This window comes from Clavelina lepadiformis, chromosome 2 (genome assembly GCF_947623445.1).
Source record: "Clavelina lepadiformis chromosome 2, kaClaLepa1.1, whole genome shotgun sequence".
NCBI lineage: Eukaryota > Metazoa > Chordata > Ascidiacea > Aplousobranchia > Clavelinidae > Clavelina > Clavelina lepadiformis.
The window spans coordinates 22,629,738-22,650,824 of NC_135241.1; the positions used below are offsets into that span (position 1 = coordinate 22,629,738).

Below are 21,087 nucleotides of genomic sequence, written 5' to 3' on the forward strand. Positions count from 1 at the left end.
TTGAAGTCTGGAAATCAATTAACCAAGCATCTTGAATGGGCCTTATTAGGCGCATGTGGCATCTACGAAAAAAATGTCACATTTTTATTATCAGAAAAATTTTAGCAAAAAAAGTGTATTATCCTTTTCAATACTAAGTTGGTTGTTACATGAAAACTTCAGCCGGCTGACAACAGTTCATTTAACCGGCCAAATTCTCACTTACTTTTTTTCTAAATTAACAAAACCACCATAACTGCAAATATCAAATTTTTCTTGTGCTCTAGCGAATCGGTTGATCACGTGGCAAGGATGAAATCTGGTAAACCATCATGAATTTATATTATTTTTTATATAGGGTTAAAATTTTTCATTTATTTGCACGGGTTTGCGAAATATGAGCAATGGGCCTTATTAGACACAGGTACCTTAGATGTTTGGCATCAGAGACAACTTAACCCTTTGAATCACCGTAATTCAAAAAAATAACAATAACTTAAGTCTACGTAAAAAGACTTTTGTATTTGTTCCCGAAATTGGGTGAATTAAACAAAAAGAATAATCGGTCCAAGAGAACCCATATAATTTAAAGGCATCCAACGAAAATTGATGTTTCCTTGTAAGTTACTGTATTTTTGATTTCTCTGCTGTTATGCTGTTTGGGTAAACGCACGCAGGCGAATTAGTGTACTAGTATGATTCTATCTACGTCCTCTCCACAACCAAATCACACTCAAACAATGGCAAAGTTTTTCTTTTTTCACACCACGATGGTTAGGCTGAAGTACAACAAAACGAAACAATTTTAAGAAAAAAGCTGCAACGCTTAGTGTAATATTGCATTTAAATGGCATAACAAATTGCACAAAAGATTCAAAATAATAAATCAAAATGGGCACATATACTGTACCCAACAACAAAAAGGATTGGAGTGAATGCAGTAGCTAGGGCTGCTAGGCTCACAATATAGGCGGGGATTATACAGTTGTCGATTTATCATCGCACATCAGTTAGTAAATCTGGACAAACGTATCTGGCGCTTTGGTATAGGTTAAACAGCAGGTTATATGTTTACTATTGCAACATAAATTGTAAATACTATAAACAGGTAAAGAGCAAGTACTAGGTTATGACGACTACAACGTATTCAAGATGACGAAAAGTTTGCTCTGAAAGAAAACAAAAATCTTACACTTTGAGTAACAAATCAGAAAAAATGCAAAATTAACTGCTGCTTGAACTGAACACTCCGCCCCATTCACAAGATTGTCGTGGACAAAAGTAAACACGACGCAGCGTCAGCTTTCATTTTAACTCTGCTTCGAAGCGACGACTTTTTTTAGGCTTAACCATGACCTGAAGTAACCTCTAACGGACCTGAGCTCAGATGGCGTCGCTTTTGAATGAATTGTCCTTGAGATTTTGCGTCTTTCCTTGCAATGACGAAACACTGAAAGAAAAGATGAAGTCGAAGATGGATTCGATTTTTCAGAAAAACTTTAGCAGCAAAGCAATGTACCTTCCAATGTGTTGAAACAGCGACGGTTTGTGAGGAGGCATTTTTAGCTCTCTCCTTTTATTGCATTGTTGGGCGTTCTCGTCATAGCTGCAGACCGCTGACGCAACGTAGTCCAGCTGGAAAAATGAACGATAAAGGTTCAATAAGGTGCAGGCAATAACAAAACCCCCATCAACCAGTCCATGAATGGATCGTAAGGTATGAGCACACCAAAGGAAAACACATGCTGTCGTTTCTAAATTGCTTTTTCATCCCATCAAATGTTTTAAACTTAACAAATCGAAGCACAGCTTAAAAAATACAAGTGCAGAAAGGTTATAGGTTAACATAGAAAAACTATATAGCTGACACCTTATAGGGTGCACGTTAAATTCCTAATAACCACATAACACTTGACGAATTTCGGTAGTTTTTTTTGGACACATTGGCTCGGCTTAGGCCAATTCAGCAAAAGTCGTTATGCTCGAAGCGTATACGGCGGAAAAACAAAAATGCGTAACAAAGAATCTTTTCATTCGTGTAAGCTGCCAACATACCTGCAGCCAGTCGAGCGGCTTTTTATTCCAGAACGTGTGGATGAACGAAGCATATGATGGAAGAGTTTCGGCGCGGAAAAGTTTTCCAATCGCTCCCAAATTACAAAAAGAAATATAAAAGTAATTTTCCATCGATCTTCGGTTAGCCTCCTGCATAGAAATCATATTAATCAACCTGTGTCACACATTGAGCATAAGGTGTGGTTAACTTTTCTTAAAATGACGACGACTTAATTAGCAAGCAGAAGTGACCTTTGAAAACCAAATGGGTTTCTTATCATCCTGCGGTCACCCACAACGCAGCAACTATTACGTCACCTTCATTATCGCTCCGATGTACCCATGGCTGGCTACGACGTCATCTTCCATCATGAGGTAATATTTAGGTGAAAGGTTATAGATGTACATCATGAGGAAGACTTGATCCAGATTCTGTTTCGATCTCCACTTCACTCGCTCCAGCGCGTCGTTAAAACTGGACTGAAGCACTTTTTCCCATGGCGGGTAGTAACTTTTAGGTGGACTAATTAGCTGCAACAGAAATTTGTGAGATTGGCGGGGGTAAAAACAATCGCTAAAAACAAACATATCAAAATGGCCGGCTATTACTCAACAAACTCACAAAAATAGGAACAATACAGTTTGACAGCGTAGTCTAAAAGCAAATATAGTTTCCTTTCGGGATGAGCGATAATTGTGATGTCACTGAAGTAGTACTAAATAATTCAACTCTAAACTTTCAGTTTTTATTCACAAACTTATGTATAGTTACTTAGCCTGTGGTTGTGTAATTTATTGTTGAAGAACTGGCTGCTTTAAACGTATACTTTGCTTTGTGGGGCGTTTGACCCAGCCGTTAAAACGTTTTAAAATTAAATTTTAATGATACGGCTGTAAAGGGAATTTATTTCCTTTTTACTTTCTCAGCCGCTTCTGAATTATTAAAGCTCTTCGCTGTTCTCAGGATTGATATCGATACAAGTATTGGGCTTGTTTGGGAATAAACACTGAAGTGAAACCTGTAATATCCCATCTTCAATGTGCTTCCGATAACTGCTTTGCAATGAGCGCGAAAGATCACGTAAAAACTCTTCGTCGGTCTCGCCGACGTAAACAAGGATTCTAGAATCAACAGAACGATCAACCTGATTCTTCAGAAGGGAATCGATTGTTTGCGAGAGATAGGATACTCCCTGCCTCTGCCAGACAAAAAATAGAACAAAGATTGAATTGAAAGCAAATTGAAATCGTTTGTATTGATTTTGAATGCAAACAAATTGCAAAAACACCGCAAATAGCGGTCGTATTGCGCAAATCGCTCGTAGGAGTGAGTAACACTTTTTTTAACTGAATGATTGTTTCCAATTTCAATCACGGTCGGTTATAATTAGAACTGATGTACAAATTGTGTGAAATGAAAACATCTTATGACATAACAATAACAATCACATTTGCATCATAAACATACCTTCACTGTGGGTATTCCTATTACGACGTCGGCGTTTTTCGGTATCCGACCCAACTCAAAGCCTGGGCTGGGTGCTTTTAGGTCCCCTGAGAGGGGAAATACCGGATCTAAGGGGTGAAAATAGACTTTTTCACCGGGTACAATTGGTTCATCTTTTACGTTTGTAACGAAGCTCTTTGATTCTAACGACTGCAAAAAAGCACAACAAAAAAAATTGTTAACCGTAAACGGATGAGACATATTTGTTTTTAAAGAAAACAAACGTTTGTCAGGAGACCATACTCCATAGGAATAGTCAGTATGTTTTATGGCCACAGTAACACGATCCTGTATAAATTTTAAACTCTGTCTAAGTAACTTTTAGGATGAAGGTTTATATCGCAATAAAACTTTGTTTAATTTGTCTGTTTGGCGGTCGGTTGAGTCAGTGTCGAAAACTTGTATTATTATCAAGTCCAAACTGCAAATAGAAGCAACATCGTTTTTGTTTTTATGACGTAAGAAGAGACCATTGTCAATTGATGTACAGTGTACTCACATATAAAAAAGCGACCTAGCATTTCATATCGGTATATAGCACCGGAAAATGACGCTTGTTTACCTCGCAGAAAATAAAGCACTTACCAGAATAACTTAAATGAAGCGATCATTTCACCGTATGTAGGTCACGCAGCCTGGGGTTAAGGGCCTGTAGGCCCATCTGAAGCCCTATCTAAAACAATGCAAAGTACAATTTTTCAATTTGAATTTGCTTCTAAACAAGCCCGGTCACCTCGCTGAGTTTTTGTATCCGCCGAGATGTAGGACAAAAGGACTTAATGCAGTATTTTGAGAAAATTCTCGTATCTGGAATTCTCGCACCAAATGCTTCAACTTTTTAACAACTTTTTTTCTTGTATTTTTCCAAAAAATCAGCCAAAAAGCCTTAACTTTGAACCAACACAAAACGTCAACTTTAGCCTGAACCTACACTCCGCACACGCCATAACAACAGCAAACTTTCACAGATTAAGGTCACGTGCATGCGCACTGGACCGGAATCATTTATAGTTTTTATATAGTGACGTCTTGCATGCGACCTTCGTCACAATCCCCGGGTTGCCGTTTTAAAACTGCTGAAAATGGTACTACAGGCCCTATAGCGAGAATAGCTCGTTGTAGCCGTCGGGCCGACAACTACGTACGTGCTATCTGGGTTGTAAGATTAAGGATCAGCATCAACTCGTTTTCAATTACTTCCCCGCTACCTGGCATTTTTTTTAACTAACTTACCTCAAATTCTCTGACGCATCGTAATGATTATTTTTGTCATTGCTTGTGGAACGAAAAATGAAATGGTAACCATTATAACGAGATGACTCGGCAAACTAACAATAAACGACGAAAAGAAGCTAAGTCCAATAGCTTAAAACCTGCATGGTTTAAAACGGAATTAATAACAATGAATAATACTGGTTAGCACGACCGCTAATCCAAGCATAGCCTACATATGGTACAAACATATAGACGTAAAAATAAAGTAATGTCGGTAAGTATAAAAATACGCAATATTGATAGGTTATTTTTAATTGCATGGGCACTCAGGCGATGTAGTGATTAGAACCTTTGATAATGATGATGGGATGAAAATGCGAGTCCTTATGTCTTGTCGAAACGTAATTGGACTGCGGACACAAAACTAAAATGATCTTCAAGCAGCTTATTTCCAAACCCTGGATTGTTAAATGGAATACTTTGATCTTTCTTTGTTTTTCAGGATAGCCTACAGCCTGTGTAAGGTACCTGTACCAATTAAGGCCCACCTAACACTTTTGTGAAAATAACTCAAGAACCACAAATGAGAATAGGCTGAAAAATCGTATTCTATTAGTAAGGGTATATGACTACAACATATTAAAACCACAATACCTGAAAACGCCCCAAAAAAATTTTATAAAGAAATTAAAAATTCCAAAAAATGGGCCTTATTAGGAGCATAGGCTCCTAATAAGGCCTACCAATTTTGTGAGTATTTTGATTCAAAACATAGCTGAAAAATCGTATTAAGTAAATAAAGCAAGACAGCAACCACCAATTTGTGTAAGACAACGACCAACAAACGTGGGTTGAAAAAAAAAAGTAACTGCAACAACTTGCCAACTGATGACTGGAACCACTCTTGAAGTCTGGAAATCAATTAACCAAGCATCTTGAATGGGCCTTATTAGGCGCATGTGGCATCTACGAAAAAAATGTCACATTTTTATTATCAGAAAAATTTTAGCAAAAAAAGTGTATTATCCTTTTCAATACTAAGTTGGTTGTTACATGAAAACTTCAGCCGGCTGACAACAGTTCATTTAACCGGCCAAATTCTCACTTACTTTTTTTCTAAATTAACAAAACCACCATAACTGCAAATATCAAATTTTTCTTGTGCTCTAGCGAATCGGTTGATCACGTGGCAAGGATGAAATCTGGTAAACCATCATGAATTTATATTATTTTTTATATAGGGTTAAAATTTTTCATTTATTTGCACGGGTTTGCGAAATATGAGCAATGGGCCTTATTAGACACAGGTACCTTAGATGTTTGGCATCAGAGACAACTTAACCCTTTGAATCACCGTAATTCAAAAAAATAACAATAACTTAAGTCTACGTAAAAAGACTTTTGTATTTGTTCCCGAAATTGGGTGAATTAAACAAAAAGAATAATCGGTCCAAGAGAACCCATATAATTTAAAGGCATCCAACGAAAATTGATGTTTCCTTGTAAGTTACTGTATTTTTGATTTCTCTGCTGTTATGCTGTTTGGGTAAACGCACGCAGGCGAATTAGTGTACTAGTATGATTCTATCTACGTCCTCTCCACAACCAAATCACACTCAAACAATGGCAAAGTTTTTCTTTTTTCACACCACGATGGTTAGGCTGAAGTACAACAAAACGAAACAATTTTAAGAAAAAAGCTGCAACGCTTAGTGTAATATTGCATTTAAATGGCATAACAAATTGCACAAAAGATTCAAAATAATAAATCAAAATGGGCACATATACTGTACCCAACAACAAAAAGGATTGGAGTGAATGCAGTAGCTAGGGCTGCTAGGCTCACAATATAGGCGGGGATTATACAGTTGTCGATTTATCATCGCACATCAGTTAGTAAATCTGGACAAACGTATCTGGCGCTTTGGTATAGGTTAAACAGCAGGTTATATGTTTACTATTGCAACATAAATTGTAAATACTATAAACAGGTAAAGAGCAAGTACTAGGTTATGACGACTACAACGTATTCAAGATGACGAAAAGTTTGCTCTGAAAGAAAACAAAAATCTTACACTTTGAGTAACAAATCAGAAAAAATGCAAAATTAACTGCTGCTTGAACTGAACACTCCGCCCCATTCACAAGATTGTCGTGGACAAAAGTAAACACGACGCAGCGTCAGCTTTCATTTTAACTCTGCTTCGAAGCGACGACTTTTTTTAGGCTTAACCATGACCTGAAGTAACCTCTAACGGACCTGAGCTCAGATGGCGTCGCTTTTGAATGAATTGTCCTTGAGATTTTGCGTCTTTCCTTGCAATGACGAAACACTGAAAGAAAAGATGAAGTCGAAGATGGATTCGATTTTTCAGAAAAACTTTAGCAGCAAAGCAATGTACCTTCCAATGTGTTGAAACAGCGACGGTTTGTGAGGAGGCATTTTTAGCTCTCTCCTTTTATTGCATTGTTGGGCGTTCTCGTCATAGCTGCAGACCGCTGACGCAACGTAGTCCAGCTGGAAAAATGAACGATAAAGGTTCAATAAGGTGCAGGCAATAACAAAACCCCCATCAACCAGTCCATGAATGGATCGTAAGGTATGAGCACACCAAAGGAAAACACATGCTGTCGTTTCTAAATTGCTTTTTCATCCCATCAAATGTTTTAAACTTAACAAATCGAAGCACAGCTTAAAAAATACAAGTGCAGAAAGGTTATAGGTTAACATAGAAAAACTATATAGCTGACACCTTATAGGGTGCACGTTAAATTCCTAATAACCACATAACACTTGACGAATTTCGGTAGTTTTTTTTGGACACATTGGCTCGGCTTAGGCCAATTCAGCAAAAGTCGTTATGCTCGAAGCGTATACGGCGGAAAAACAAAAATGCGTAACAAAGAATCTTTTCATTCGTGTAAGCTGCCAACATACCTGCAGCCAGTCGAGCGGCTTTTTATTCCAGAACGTGTGGATGAACGAAGCATATGATGGAAGAGTTTCGGCGCGGAAAAGTTTTCCAATCGCTCCCAAATTACAAAAAGAAATATAAAAGTAATTTTCCATCGATCTTCGGTTAGCCTCCTGCATAGAAATCATATTAATCAACCTGTGTCACACATTGAGCATAAGGTGTGGTTAACTTTTCTTAAAATGACGACGACTTAATTAGCAAGCAGAAGTGACCTTTGAAAACCAAATGGGTTTCTTATCATCCTGCGGTCACCCACAACGCAGCAACTATTACGTCACCTTCATTATCGCTCCGATGTACCCATGGCTGGCTACGACGTCATCTTCCATCATGAGGTAATATTTAGGTGAAAGGTTATAGATGTACATCATGAGGAAGACTTGATCCAGATTCTGTTTCGATCTCCACTTCACTCGCTCCAGCGCGTCGTTAAAACTGGACTGAAGCACTTTTTCCCATGGCGGGTAGTAACTTTTAGGTGGACTAATTAGCTGCAACAGAAATTTGTGAGATTGGCGGGGGTAAAAACAATCGCTAAAAACAAACATATCAAAATGGCCGGCTATTACTCAACAAACTCACAAAAATAGGAACAATACAGTTTGACAGCGTAGTCTAAAAGCAAATATAGTTTCCTTTCGGGATGAGCGATAATTGTGATGTCACTGAAGTAGTACTAAATAATTCAACTCTAAACTTTCAGTTTTTATTCACAAACTTATGTATAGTTACTTAGCCTGTGGTTGTGTAATTTATTGTTGAAGAACTGGATGCTTTAAACGTATACTTTGCTTTGTGGGGCGTTTGACCCAGCCGTTAAAACGTTTTAAAATTAAATTTTAATGATACGGCTGTAAAGGGAATTTATTTCCTTTTTACTTTCTCAGCCGCTTCTGAATTATTAAAGCTCTTCGCTGTTCTCACGATTGATATCGATACAAGTATTGGGCTTGTTTGGGAATAAACACTGAAGTGAAACCTGTAATATCCCATCTTCAATGTGCTTCCGATAACTGCTTTGCAATGAGCGCGAAAGATCGCGTAAAAACTCTTCGTCGGTCTCGCCGACGTAAACAAGGATTCTAGAATCAACAGAACGATCAACCTGATTCTTCAGAAGGGAATCGATTGTTTGCGAAAGATAGGATACTCCCTGCCTCTGCCAGATAGAAAATACAACAAAGATTGAATTGAAATTGAAATCGTTTGTATTGATTTTGAAAGCAAACAAATTGCAAAAACACGGCAAATCGTGGTCGTATTGCGCAAACCGCTCGTAGGAGTGAGTGACACTTATTTTAACTGAATGATTGTTTCCAATTTCAATCACGGTCGGTTATAATTAGAACTGATGTACAAATTGTGTGAAATGAAAACATCTTATGACATAACAATAACAATCACATTTGCATCATAAACATACCTTCACTGTGGGTATTCCTATTACGACGTCGGCGTTTTTCGGTATCCGACCCAACTCAAAGCCTGGGCTGGGTGCTTTTAGGTCCCCTGAGAGGGGAAATACCGGATCTAAGGGGTGAAAATAGACTTTTTCACCGGGTACAATTGGTTCATCTTTTACGTTTGTAACGAAGCTCTTTGATTCTAACGACTGCAAAAAAGCACAACAAAAAAAATTGTTAACCGTAAACGGATGAGACATATTTGTTTTTAAAGAAAACAAACGTTTGTCAGGAGACCATACTCCATAGGAATAGTCAGTATGTTTTATGGCCACAGTAACACGATCCTGTATAAATTTTAAACTCTGTCTAAGTAACTTTTAGGATGAAGGTTTATATCGCAATAAAACTTTGTTTAATTTGTCTGTTTGGCGGTCGGTTGAGTCAGTGTCGAAAACTTGTATTATTATCAAGTCCAAACTGCAAATAGAAGCAACATCGTTTTTGTTTTTATGACGTAAGAAGAGACCATCGTCAATTGATGTACAGTGTACTCACATATAAAAAAGCGACCTAGCATTTCATATCGGTATATAGCACCGGAAAATGACGCTTGTTTACCTCGCAGAAAATAAAGCACTTACCAGAATAACTTAAATGAAGCGATCATTTCACCGTATGTAGGTCACGCAGCCTGGGGTTAAGGGCCTGTAGGCCCATCTGAAGCCTTATCTAAAACAATGCAAAGTACAATTTTTCAATTTGAATTTGCTTCTAAACAAGCCCGGTCACCTCGCTGAGTTTTTGTATCCGCCGAGATGTAGGACAAAAGGACTTAATGCAGTATTTTGAGAAAATTCTCGTATCTGGAATTCTCGCACCAAATGCTTCAACTTTTTAACAACTTTTTTTCTTGTATTTTTCCAAAAAATCAGCCAAAAAGCCTTAACTTTGAACCAACACAAAACGTCAACTTTAGCCTGAACCTACACTCCGCACACGCCATAACAACAGCAAACTTTCACAGATTAAGGTCACGTGCATGCGCACTGGACCGGAATCATTTATAGTTTTTATATAGTGACGTCTTGCATGCGACCTTCGTCACAATCCCCGGGTTGCCGTTTTAAAACTGCTGAAAATGGTACTACAGGCCCTATAGCGAGAATAGCTCGTTGTAGCCGTCGGGCCGACAACTACGTACGTGCTATCTGGGTTGTAAGATTAAGGATCAGCATCAACTCGTTTTCAATTACTTCCCCGCTACCTGGCATTTTTTTTAACTAACTTACCTCAAATTCTCTGACGCATCGTAATGATTATTTTTGTCATTGCTTGTGGAACGAAAAATGAAATGGTAACCATTATAACGAGATGACTCGGCAAACTAACAATAAACGACGAAAAGAAGCTAAGTCCAATAGCTTAAAACCTGCATGGTTTAAAACGGAATTAATAACAATGAATAATACTGGTTAGCACGACCGCTAATCCAAGCATAGCCTACATATGGTACAAACATATAGACGTAAAAATAAAGTAATGTCGGTAAGTATAAAAATACGCAATATTGATAGGTTATTTTTAATTGCATGGGCACTCAGGCGATGTAGTGATTAGAACCTTTGATAATGATGATGGGATGAAAATGCGAGTCCTTATGTCTTGTCGAAACGTAATTGGACTGCGGACACAAAACTAAAATGATCTTCAAGCAGCTTATTTCCAAACCCTGGATTGTTAAATGGAATACTTTGATCTTTCTTTGTTTTTCAGGATAGCCTACAGCCTGTGTAAGGTACCTGTACCAATTAAGGCCCACCTAACACTTTTTTGAAAATAACTCAAGAACCACAAATGAGAATAGGCTGAAAAATCGTATTGTATTAGTAAGGGTATATGACTACAACATATTAAAACCACAATACCTGACAACTCCCCAAAAAATTTTTATAAAGAAATTAAAAATTCCAAAAAATGGGCCTTATTAGGAGCATAGGCTCCTAATAAGGCCCACCAATTTTGTGAGTATTTTGATTCAAAACATAGCTGAAAAATCGTATTAAGCAAATAAAGCAAGACAGCAACCACCAATTTGTGTAAGACAACGACCAACAAACGTGGGTTGAAAAAAAAAGTAACTGCAACAACTTTCCAACTCATGACTGGAACCACTCTTGAAGTCTGGAAATCAATTAACCAAGCATCTTGAATGGGCCTTATTAGGCGCATGTGGCATCCACGAAAAAAATGTCACATTTTTATTATCAGAAAAATTTTAGCAAAAAAAGTGTATTATCCTTTTCAATACTAAGTTGGTTGTTACATGAAAACTTCAGCCGGCTGACAACAGTTCATTTAACCGGCCAAATTCTCACTTACTTTTTTTCTAAATTAACAAAACCACCATAACTGCAAATATCAAATTTTTCTTGTGCTCTAGCGAATCGGTTGATCACGTGGCAAGGATGAAATCTGGTAAACCACCATGAATTTATATTAGTTTTTATATAGGGTTAAAATTTTTCATTTATTTGCACGGGTTTGCGAAATATGAGCAATGGGCCTTATTAGACACAGGTACCTTAGATGTTTGGCATCAGAGACAACTTAACCCTTTGAATCACCGTAATTCAAAAAAATAACAATAACTTAAGTCTACGTAAAAAGACTTTTGTATTTGTTCCCGAAATTGGGTGAATTAAACAAAAAGAATAATCGGTCCAAGAGAACCCATATAATTTAAAGGCATCCAACGAAAATTGATGTTTCCTTGTAAGTTACTGTATTTTTGATTTCTCTGCTGTTATGCTGTTTGGGTAAACGCACGCAGGCGAATTAGTGTACTAGTATGATTCTATCTACGTCCTCTCCACAACCAAATCACACTCAAACAATGGCAAAGTTTTTCTTTTTTCACACCACGATGGTTAGGCTGAAGTACAACAAAACGAAACAATTTTAAGAAAAAAGCTGCAACGCTTAGTGTAATATTGCATTTAAATGGCATAACAAATTGCACAAAAGATTCAAAATAATAAATCAAAATGGATACATATACTCTCTCTACCCAACAACAAAAAGGATTGGAGTGAATGCAATAGCTAGGGCTGCTAGGCTCACAATATAGGCGGGGATTATACAGTTGTCGATTTATCATCGCTCATCAGTTAGTAAATCTGGACAAACGTATCTGGCGCTTTGGTATAGGTTAAACAGCAGGATATTTGTTTACTATTGCAACATAAATTGTAAATACTATAAACAGGTAAAGAGTAAGTACTAGGTTATGACGACTACAACGTATTCAAGATGACGAAAAGTTTGCTCTGAAAGAAAACAAAAATCTTACACTTTGAGTAACAAATCGGAAAAAATGCAAAATTAACTGCTGCTTGAACTGAACACTCCGCCCCATTCACAAGATTGTCGTGGACAAAAGTAAACACGAAGCAGCGTCAGCTTTCATTTTAACTCTGCTTCGAAGCGACGACTTTTTTTAGGCTTAACCTTGACCTGAAGTAACCTCTAACGGACCTGAGCTCAGATGGCGTCGCTTTTGAATGAATTGTCCTTGAGATTTTGCGTCTTTCCTTGCAATGACGAAACACTGAAAGAAAAGATGAAGTCGAAGATGGATTCGATTTTTCAGAAAAACTTTAGCAGCAAAGCAACGTACCTTCCAATGTGTTGAAACAGCGACGGTTTGTGAGGAGGCATTTTTAGCTCTCTCCTTTTATTGCACTGTTGGGCGTTCTCGTCATAGCTGCAGACCGCTGACGCAACGTAGTCCAGCTGGAAAAATGAACGATAAAGGTTCAATAAGGTGCAGGCAATAACAAAACCCCCATCAACCAGTCCATGAATGGATCGTAAGGTATGAGCACACCAAAGGAAAACACAGTTGCTGTCGTTTCTAAATTGCTTTTTCATCCCATCAAATGTTTTAAACTTAACAAATCGAAGCACAGCTTAAAAAATTAATTGCAGAAAGGTTATAGGTTAACATAGAAAAACTATATAGCTGACGCCTTATTGGGTGCACGTTAAATTCCGAATAACCACATAACACTTGACGAATTTCGGTAGTTTTTTTTGGACACATTGGCTCGGCCTAGGCCTACTCAGCAAAAGTCGTTATGCTCGAAGCGTATACGGCGGAAAAACAAAACTGCTCAACAAAGAATCTTTTCATTCGTGTAAGCTGCCAACATACCTGCAGCCAGTCGAGCGGTTTTTTATTCCAGAACGTGTGGATGAACGAAGCATATGATGGAAGAGTTTCGGCGCGGAAAAGTTTTCCAATCGCTCCCAAATTACAAAAAGAAATATAAAAGTAATTTTCCATCGATCTTCGGTTAGCCTCCTGCATAGAAATCATATTATTCAACCCATGGCACACATTGAGCATAAGGTATAGTTAACTTTTCTTAAAATGACGAAGACTTAATTAGCAAGCAGAAGTGACCTTTAAAAACAAATTGGGGGTCTTATTATCCTACCGTCACCCACAACGCAGCAACTATTACGTCACCTTCATTATCGCTCCGATGTACCCATGGCTGGCTATGACGTCATCTTCCATCATGAGGTAATATTTAGGTGAAAGGTTATAGATGTACATCATGAGGAAGATTTGATCCAGATTCTGTTTCGATCTCCACTTCACTCGCTCCAGCGCGTCGTTAAAACTGGACTGAAGCACTTTTTCCCATGGGGGGTAGTAACTTTTAGGTGGACTAATTAGCTGCAACAGAAATTTGTGAGATTGGCGGGGGTAAAAACAATCGCTAAAATCAAACATATCAAAATGGCCAGCTATTACTCAACAAACTCACAAAAATAGGAACAATACAGTTTGACAGCGTAGTCTAAAAGCAAATATAGTTTCCTTTCGGGATGAGCGATAATCGTGATGTCACCGAAGTAGTACTAAATAATTCAACTCTAAACTTTCAGTTTTCATTCATAAACTTATGTATAGTTACTTAGCCCGTGGTTGTGTAATTTATTGTTGAAGAACTGGATGCTTTAAACGTATACTTTGCTTTACGGGTCGTTTGACCCAGCCGTTAAAACGTTTTAAAATTAAAATTTAATGATACGGCTGTAAAGGGAATTAATTTCCTTTTTATTTTCTCAGCCGCTTCTGAATTATTAAAGCTCTTCGCTGTTCTCACGATTGATATCGATACAAGTATTGGGCTTGTTTGGGAATAAACACTGAAGTGAAACCTGTAATATCCCATCTTCAATGTGCTTCCGATAACTGCTTTGCAATGAGCGCGAAAGATCGCGTAAAAACTCTTCGTCGGTCTCGCCGACGTAAACAAGGATTCTAGAATCAACAGAACGATCAACCTGATTCTTCAGAAGGGAATCGATTGTTTGCGAAAGATAGGATACTCCCTGCCTCTGCCAGATAGAAAATACAACAAAGATTGAATTGAAATTGAAATCGTTTGTATTGATTTTGAAAGCAAACAAATTGCAAAAACACGGCAAATCGTGGTCGTATTGCGCAAACCGCTCGTAGGAGTGAGTGACACTTATTTTAACTGAATGATTGTTTCCAATTTCAATCACGGTCGGTTATAATTAGAACTGATGTACAAATTGTGTGAAATGAAAACATCTTATGACATAACAATAACAATCACATTTGCATCATAAACATACCTTCACTGTGGGTATTCCTATTACGACGTCGGCGTTTTTCGGTATCCGACCCAACTCAAAGCCTGGGCTGGGTGCTTTTAGGTCCCCTGAGAGGGGAAATACCGGATCTAAGGGGTGAAAATAGACTTTTTCACCGGGTACAATTGGTTCATCTTTTACGTTTGTAACGAAGCTCTTTGATTCTAACGACTGCAAAAAAGCACAACAAAAAAAATTGTTAACCGTAAACGGATGAGACATATTTGTTTTTAAAGAAAACAAACGTTTGTCAGGAGACCATACTCCATAGGAATAGTCAGTATGTTTTATGGCCACAGTAACACGATCCTGTATAAATTTTAAACTCTGTCTAAGTAACTTTTAGGATGAAGGTTTATATCGCAATAAAACTTTGTTTAATTTGTCTGTTTGGCGGTCGGTTGAGTCAGTGTCGAAAACTTGTATTATTATCAAGTCCAAACTGCAAATAGAAGCAACATCGTTTTTGTTTTTATGACGTAAGAAGAGACCATCGTCAATTGATGTACAGTGTACTCACATATAAAAAAGCGACCTAGCATTTCATATCGGTATATAGCACCGGAAAATGACGCTTGTTTACCTCGCAGAAAATAAAGCACTTACCAGAATAACTTAAATGAAGCGATCATTTCACCGTATGTAGGTCACGCAGCCTGGGGTTAAGGGCCTGTAGGCCCATCTGAAGCCTTATCTAAAACAATGCAAAGTACAATTTTTCAATTTGAATTTGCTTCTAAACAAGTCCGGTCACCTCGCTGAGTTTTTGTATCCGCCGAGATGTAGGACAAAAGGACTTAATGCAGTATTTTGAGAAAATTCTCGTATCTGGAATTCTCGCACCAAATGCTTCAACTTTTTAACAACTTTTTTTCTTGTATTTTTCCAAAAAATCAGCCAAAAAGCCTTAACTTTGAACCAACACAAAACGTCAACTTTAGCCTGAACCTACACTCCGCACACGCCATAACAACAGCAAACTTTCACAGATTAAGGTCACGTGCATGCGCACTGGACCGGAATCATTTATAGTTTTTATATAGTGACGTCTTGCATGCGACCTTCGTCACAATCCCCGGGTTGCCGTTTTAAAACTGCTGAAAATGGTACTACAGGCCCTATAGCGAGAATAGCTCGTTGTAGCCGTCGGGCCGACAACTACGTACGTGCTATCTGGGTTGTAAGATTAAGGATCAGCATCAACTCGTTTTCAATTACTTCCCCGCTACCTGGCATTTTTTTTAACTAACTTACCTCAAATTCTCTGACGCATCGTAATGATTATTTTTGTCATTGCTTGTGGAACGAAAAATGAAATGGTAACCATTATAACGAGATGACTCGGCAAACTAACAATAAACGACGAAAAGAAGCTAAGTCCAATAGCTTAAAACCTGCATGGTTTAAAACGGAATTAATAACAATGAATAATACTGGTTAGCACGACCGCTAATCCAAGCATAGCCTACATATGGTACAAACATATAGACGTAAAAATAAAGTAATGTCGGTAAGTATAAAAATACGCAATATTGATAGGTTATTTTTAATTGCATGGGCACTCAGGCGATGTAGTGATTAGAACCTTTGATAATGATGATGGGATGAAAATGCGAGTCCTTATGTCTTGTCGAAACGTAATTGGACTGCGGACACAAAACTAAAATGATCTTCAAGCAGCTTATTTCCAAACCCTGGATTGTTAAATGGAATACTTTGATCTTTCTTTGTTTTTCAGGATAGCCTACAGCCTGTGTAAGGTACCTGTACCAATTAAGGCCCACCTAACACTTTTTTGAAAATAACTCAAGAACCACAAATGAGAATAGGCTGAAAAATCGTATTGTATTAGTAAGGGTATATGACTACAACATATTAAAACCACAATACCTGACAACTCCCCAAAAAATTTTTATAAAGAAATTAAAAATTCCAAAAAATGGGCCTTATTAGGAGCATAGGCTCCTAATAAGGCCCACCAATTTTGTGAGTATTTTGATTCAAAACATAGCTGAAAAATCGTATTAAGCAAATAAAGCAAGACAGCAACCACCAATTTGTGTAAGACAACGACCAACAAACGTGGGTTGAAAAAAAAAGTAACTGCAACAACTTTCCAACTCATGACTGGAACCACTCTTGAAGTCTGGAAATCAATTAACCAAGCATCTTGAATGGGCCTTATTAGGCGCATGTGGCATCCACGAAAAAAATGTCACATTTTTATTATCAGAAAAATTTTAGCAAAAAAAGTGTATTATCCTTTTCAATACTAAGTTGGTTGTTACATGAAAACTTCAGCCGGCTGACAACAGTTCATTTAACCGGCCAAATTCTCACTTACTTTTTTTCTAAATTAACAAAACCACCATAACTGCAAATATCAAATTTTTCTTGTGCTCTAGCGAATCGGTTGATCACGTGGCAAGGATGAAATCTGGTAAACCACCATGAATTTATATTAGTTTTTATATAGGGTTAAAATTTTTCATTTATTTGCACGGGTTTGCGAAATATGAGCAATGGGCCTTATTAGACACAGGTACCTTAGATGTTTGGCATCAGAGACAACTTAACCCTTTGAATCACCGTAATTCAAAAAAATAACAATAACTTAAGTCTACGTAAAAAGACTTTTGTATTTGTTCCCGAAATTGGGTGAATTAAACAAAAAGAATAATCGGTCCAAGAGAACCCATATAATTTAAAGGCATCCAACGAAAATTGATGTTTCCTTGTAAGTTACTGTATTTTTGATTTCTCTGCTGTTATGCTGTTTGGGTAAACGCACGCAGGCGAATTAGTGTACTAGTATGATTCTATCTACGTCCTCTCCACAACCAAATCACACTCAAACAATGGCAAAGTTTTTCTTTTTTCACACCACGATGGTTAGGCTGAAGTACAACAAAACGAAACAATTTTAAGAAAAAAGCTGCAACGCTTAGTGTAATATTGCATTTAAATGGCATAACAAATTGCACAAAAGATTCAAAATAATAAATCAAAATGGATACATATACTCTCTCTACCCAACAACAAAAAGGATTGGAGTGAATGCAATAGCTAGGGCTGCTAGGCTCACAATATAGGCGGGGATTATACAGTTGTCGATTTATCATCGCTCATCAGTTAGTAAATCTGGACAAACGTATCTGGCGCTTTGGTATAGGTTAAACAGCAGGATATTTGTTTACTATTGCAACATAAATTGTAAATACTATAAACAGGTAAAGAGTAAGTACTAGGTTATGACGACTACAACGTATTCAAGATGACGAAAAGTTTGCTCTGAAAGAAAACAAAAATCTTACACTTTGAGTAACAAATCGGAAAAAATGCAAAATTAACTGCTGCTTGAACTGAACACTCCGCCCCATTCACAAGATTGTCGTGGACAAAAGTAAACACGAAGCAGCGTCAGCTTTCATTTTAACTCTGCTTCGAAGCGACGACTTTTTTTAGGCTTAACCTTGACCTGAAGTAACCTCTAACGGACCTGAGCTCAGATGGCGTCGCTTTTGAATGAATTGTCCTTGAGATTTTGCGTCTTTCCTTGCAATGACGAAACACTGAAAGAAAAGATGAAGTCGAAGATGGATTCGATTTTTCAGAAAAACTTTAGCAGCAAAGCAACGTACCTTCCAATGTGTTGAAACAGCGACGGTTTGTGAGGAGGCATTTTTAGCTCTCTCCTTTTATTGCACTGTTGGGCGTTCTCGTCATAGCTGCAGACCGCTGACGCAACGTAGTCCAGCTGGAAAAATGAACGATAAAGGTTCAATAAGGTGCAGGCAATAACAAAACCCCCATCAACCAGTCCATGAATGGATCGTAAGGTATGAGCACACCAAAGGAAAACACAGTTGCTGTCGTTTCTAAATTGCTTTTTCATCCCATCAAATGTTTTAAACTTAACAAATCGAAGCACAGCTTAAAAAATTAATTGCAGAAAGGTTATAGGTTAACATAGAAAAACTATATAGCTGACGCCTTATTGGGTGCACGTTAAATTCCGAATAACCACATAACACTTGACGAATTTCGGTAGTTTTTTTTGGACACATTGGCTCGGCCTAGGCCTACTCAGCAAAAGTCGTTATGCTCGAAGCGTATACGGCGGAAAAACAAAACTGCTCAACAAAGAATCTTTTCATTCGTGTAAGCTGCCAACATACCTGCAGCCAGTCGAGCGGTTTTTTATTCCAGAACGTGTGGATGAACGAAGCATATGATGGAAGAGTTTCGGCGCGGAAAAGTTTTCCAATCGCTCCCAAATTACAAAAAGAAATATAAAAGTAATTTTCCATCGATCTTCGGTTAGCCTCCTGCATAGAAATCATATTATTCAACCCATGGCACACATTGAGCATAAGGTATAGTTAACTTTTCTTAAAATGACGAAGACTTAATTAGAAAGCAGAAGTGACCTTTAAAAACAAATTGGGGGTCTTATTATCCTACCGTCACCCACAACGCAGCAACTATTACGTCACCTTCATTATCGCTCCGATGTACCCATGGCTGGCTATGACGTCATCTTCCATCATGAGGTAATATTTAGGTGAAAGGTTATAGATGTACATCATGAGGAAGATTTGATCCAGATTCTGTTTCGATCTCCACTTCACTCGCTCCAGCGCGTCGTTAAAACTGGACTGAAGCACTTTTTCCCATGGGGGGTAGTAACTTTTAGGTGGACTAATTAGCTGCAACAGAAATTTGTGAGATTGGCGGGGGTAAAAACAATCGCTAAAATCAAACATATCAAAATGGCCAGCTATTACTCAACAAACTCACAAAAATAGGAACAATACAGTTTGACAGCGTAGTCTAAAAGCAAATATAGTTTCCTTTCGGGATGAGCGATAATCGTGATGTCACCGAAGTAGTACTAAATAATTCAACTCTAAACTTTCAGTTTTCATTCATAAACTTATGTATAGTTACTTAGCCCGTGGTTGTGTAATTTATTGTTGAAGAACTGGATGCTTTAAACGTATACTTTGCTTTACGGGTCGTTTGACCCAGCCGTTAAAACGTTTTAAAATTAAAATTTAATGATACGGCTGTAAAGGGAATTAATTTCCTTTTTATTTTCTCAGCCGCTTCTGAATTATTAAAGCTCTTCGCTGTTCTCACGATTGATATCGATACAAGTATTGGGCTTGTTTGGGAATAAACACTGAAGTGAAACCTGTAATATCCCATCTTCAATGTGCTTCCGATAACTGCTTTGCAATGAGCGCGAAAGATCGCGTAAAAACTCTTCGTCGGTCTCGCCGACGTAAACAAGGATTCTAGAATCAACAGAACGATCAACCTGATTCTTCAGAAGGGAATCGATTGTTTGCGAAAGATAGGATACTCCCTGCCTCTGCCAGATAGAAAATACAACAAAGATTGAATTGAAATTGAAATCGTTTGTATTGATTTTGAAAGCAAACAAATTGCAAAAACACGGCAAATCGTGGTCGTATTGCGCAAACCGCTCGTAGGAGTGAGTGACACTTATTTTAACTGAATGATTGTTTCCAATTTCAATCACGGTCGGTTATAATTAGAACTGATGTACAAATTGTGTGAAATGAAAACATCTTATGACATAACAATAACAATCACATTTGCATCATAAACATACCTTCACTGTGGGTATTCCTATTACGACGTCGGCGTTTTTCGGTATCCGACCCAACTCAAAGCCTGGGCTGGGTGCTTTTAGGTCCCCTGAGAGGGGAAATACCGGATCTAAGGGGTGAAAATAGACTTTTTCACCGGGTACAATTGGTTCATCTTTTACGTTTGTAACGAAGCTCTTTGATTCTAACGACTGCAAAAAAGCACAACAAAAAAAATTGTTAACCGTAAACGGATGAGACATATTTGTTTTTAAAGAAAACAAACGTTTGTCAGGAGACCATACTCCATAGGAATAGTCAGTATGTTTTATGGCCACAGTAACACGATCCTGTATAAATTTTAAACTCTGTCTAAGTAACTTTTAGGATGAAGGTTTATATCGCAATAAAACTTTGTTTAATTTGTCTGTTTGGCGGTCGGTTGAGTCAGTGTCGAAAACTTGTATTATTATCAAGTCCAAACTGCAAATAGAAGCAACATCGTTTTTGTTTTTATGACGTAAGAAGAGACCATCGTCAATTGATGTACAGTGTACTCACATATAAAAAAGCGACCTAGCATTTCATATCGGTATATAGCACCGGAAAATGACGCTTGTTTACCTCGCAGAAAA

General features: G+C 37.8%; 4 protein-coding genes across 4 annotated transcripts; all 4 read right to left on the reverse strand.

Moving 5' to 3' along the window:
- Window positions 1-2,343: 2,343 nt before the first annotated feature.
- On the reverse strand, window positions 2,344-3,789 carry LOC143444944 (alpha-1,3-mannosyl-glycoprotein 4-beta-N-acetylglucosaminyltransferase A-like). Its single transcript, XM_076943736.1, has 4 exons — window positions 3,766-3,789; window positions 3,503-3,691; window positions 3,054-3,233; window positions 2,344-2,565 (listed from the first exon to the last, which is right to left on the reverse strand). Exons 1-4 carry the CDS (start codon window positions 3,787-3,789, stop codon window positions 2,344-2,346), a joined length of 615 nt encoding a protein of 204 aa, XP_076799851.1.
- A 4,214-nt stretch (window positions 3,790-8,003) lies between these two features.
- LOC143444946 (alpha-1,3-mannosyl-glycoprotein 4-beta-N-acetylglucosaminyltransferase A-like) lies at window positions 8,004-9,444 on the reverse strand. Its single transcript, XM_076943737.1, has 4 exons — window positions 9,421-9,444; window positions 9,158-9,346; window positions 8,714-8,893; window positions 8,004-8,225 (listed from the first exon to the last, which is right to left on the reverse strand). Exons 1-4 carry the CDS (start codon window positions 9,442-9,444, stop codon window positions 8,004-8,006), a joined length of 615 nt encoding a protein of 204 aa, XP_076799852.1.
- A 2,920-nt stretch (window positions 9,445-12,364) lies between these two features.
- Window positions 12,365-15,103, reverse strand: LOC143444947 (alpha-1,3-mannosyl-glycoprotein 4-beta-N-acetylglucosaminyltransferase A-like). The gene is made up of 7 exons (XM_076943738.1): window positions 15,080-15,103; window positions 14,817-15,005; window positions 14,373-14,552; window positions 13,672-13,884; window positions 13,354-13,503; window positions 12,817-12,932; window positions 12,365-12,747 (listed from the first exon to the last, which is right to left on the reverse strand). The coding sequence occupies exons 1-7, from the start codon at window positions 15,101-15,103 to the stop codon at window positions 12,681-12,683; spliced, it is 939 nt and encodes a 312-aa protein (XP_076799853.1). The 3' UTR covers window positions 12,365-12,680.
- Window positions 15,104-18,023: 2,920 nt separating this feature from the next.
- On the reverse strand, window positions 18,024-20,762 carry LOC143444948 (alpha-1,3-mannosyl-glycoprotein 4-beta-N-acetylglucosaminyltransferase A-like). The gene is made up of 7 exons (XM_076943739.1): window positions 20,739-20,762; window positions 20,476-20,664; window positions 20,032-20,211; window positions 19,331-19,543; window positions 19,013-19,162; window positions 18,476-18,591; window positions 18,024-18,406 (listed from the first exon to the last, which is right to left on the reverse strand). Exons 1-7 carry the CDS (start codon window positions 20,760-20,762, stop codon window positions 18,340-18,342), a joined length of 939 nt encoding a protein of 312 aa, XP_076799854.1. The 3' UTR covers window positions 18,024-18,339.
- Window positions 20,763-21,087: the final 325 nt, after the last annotated feature.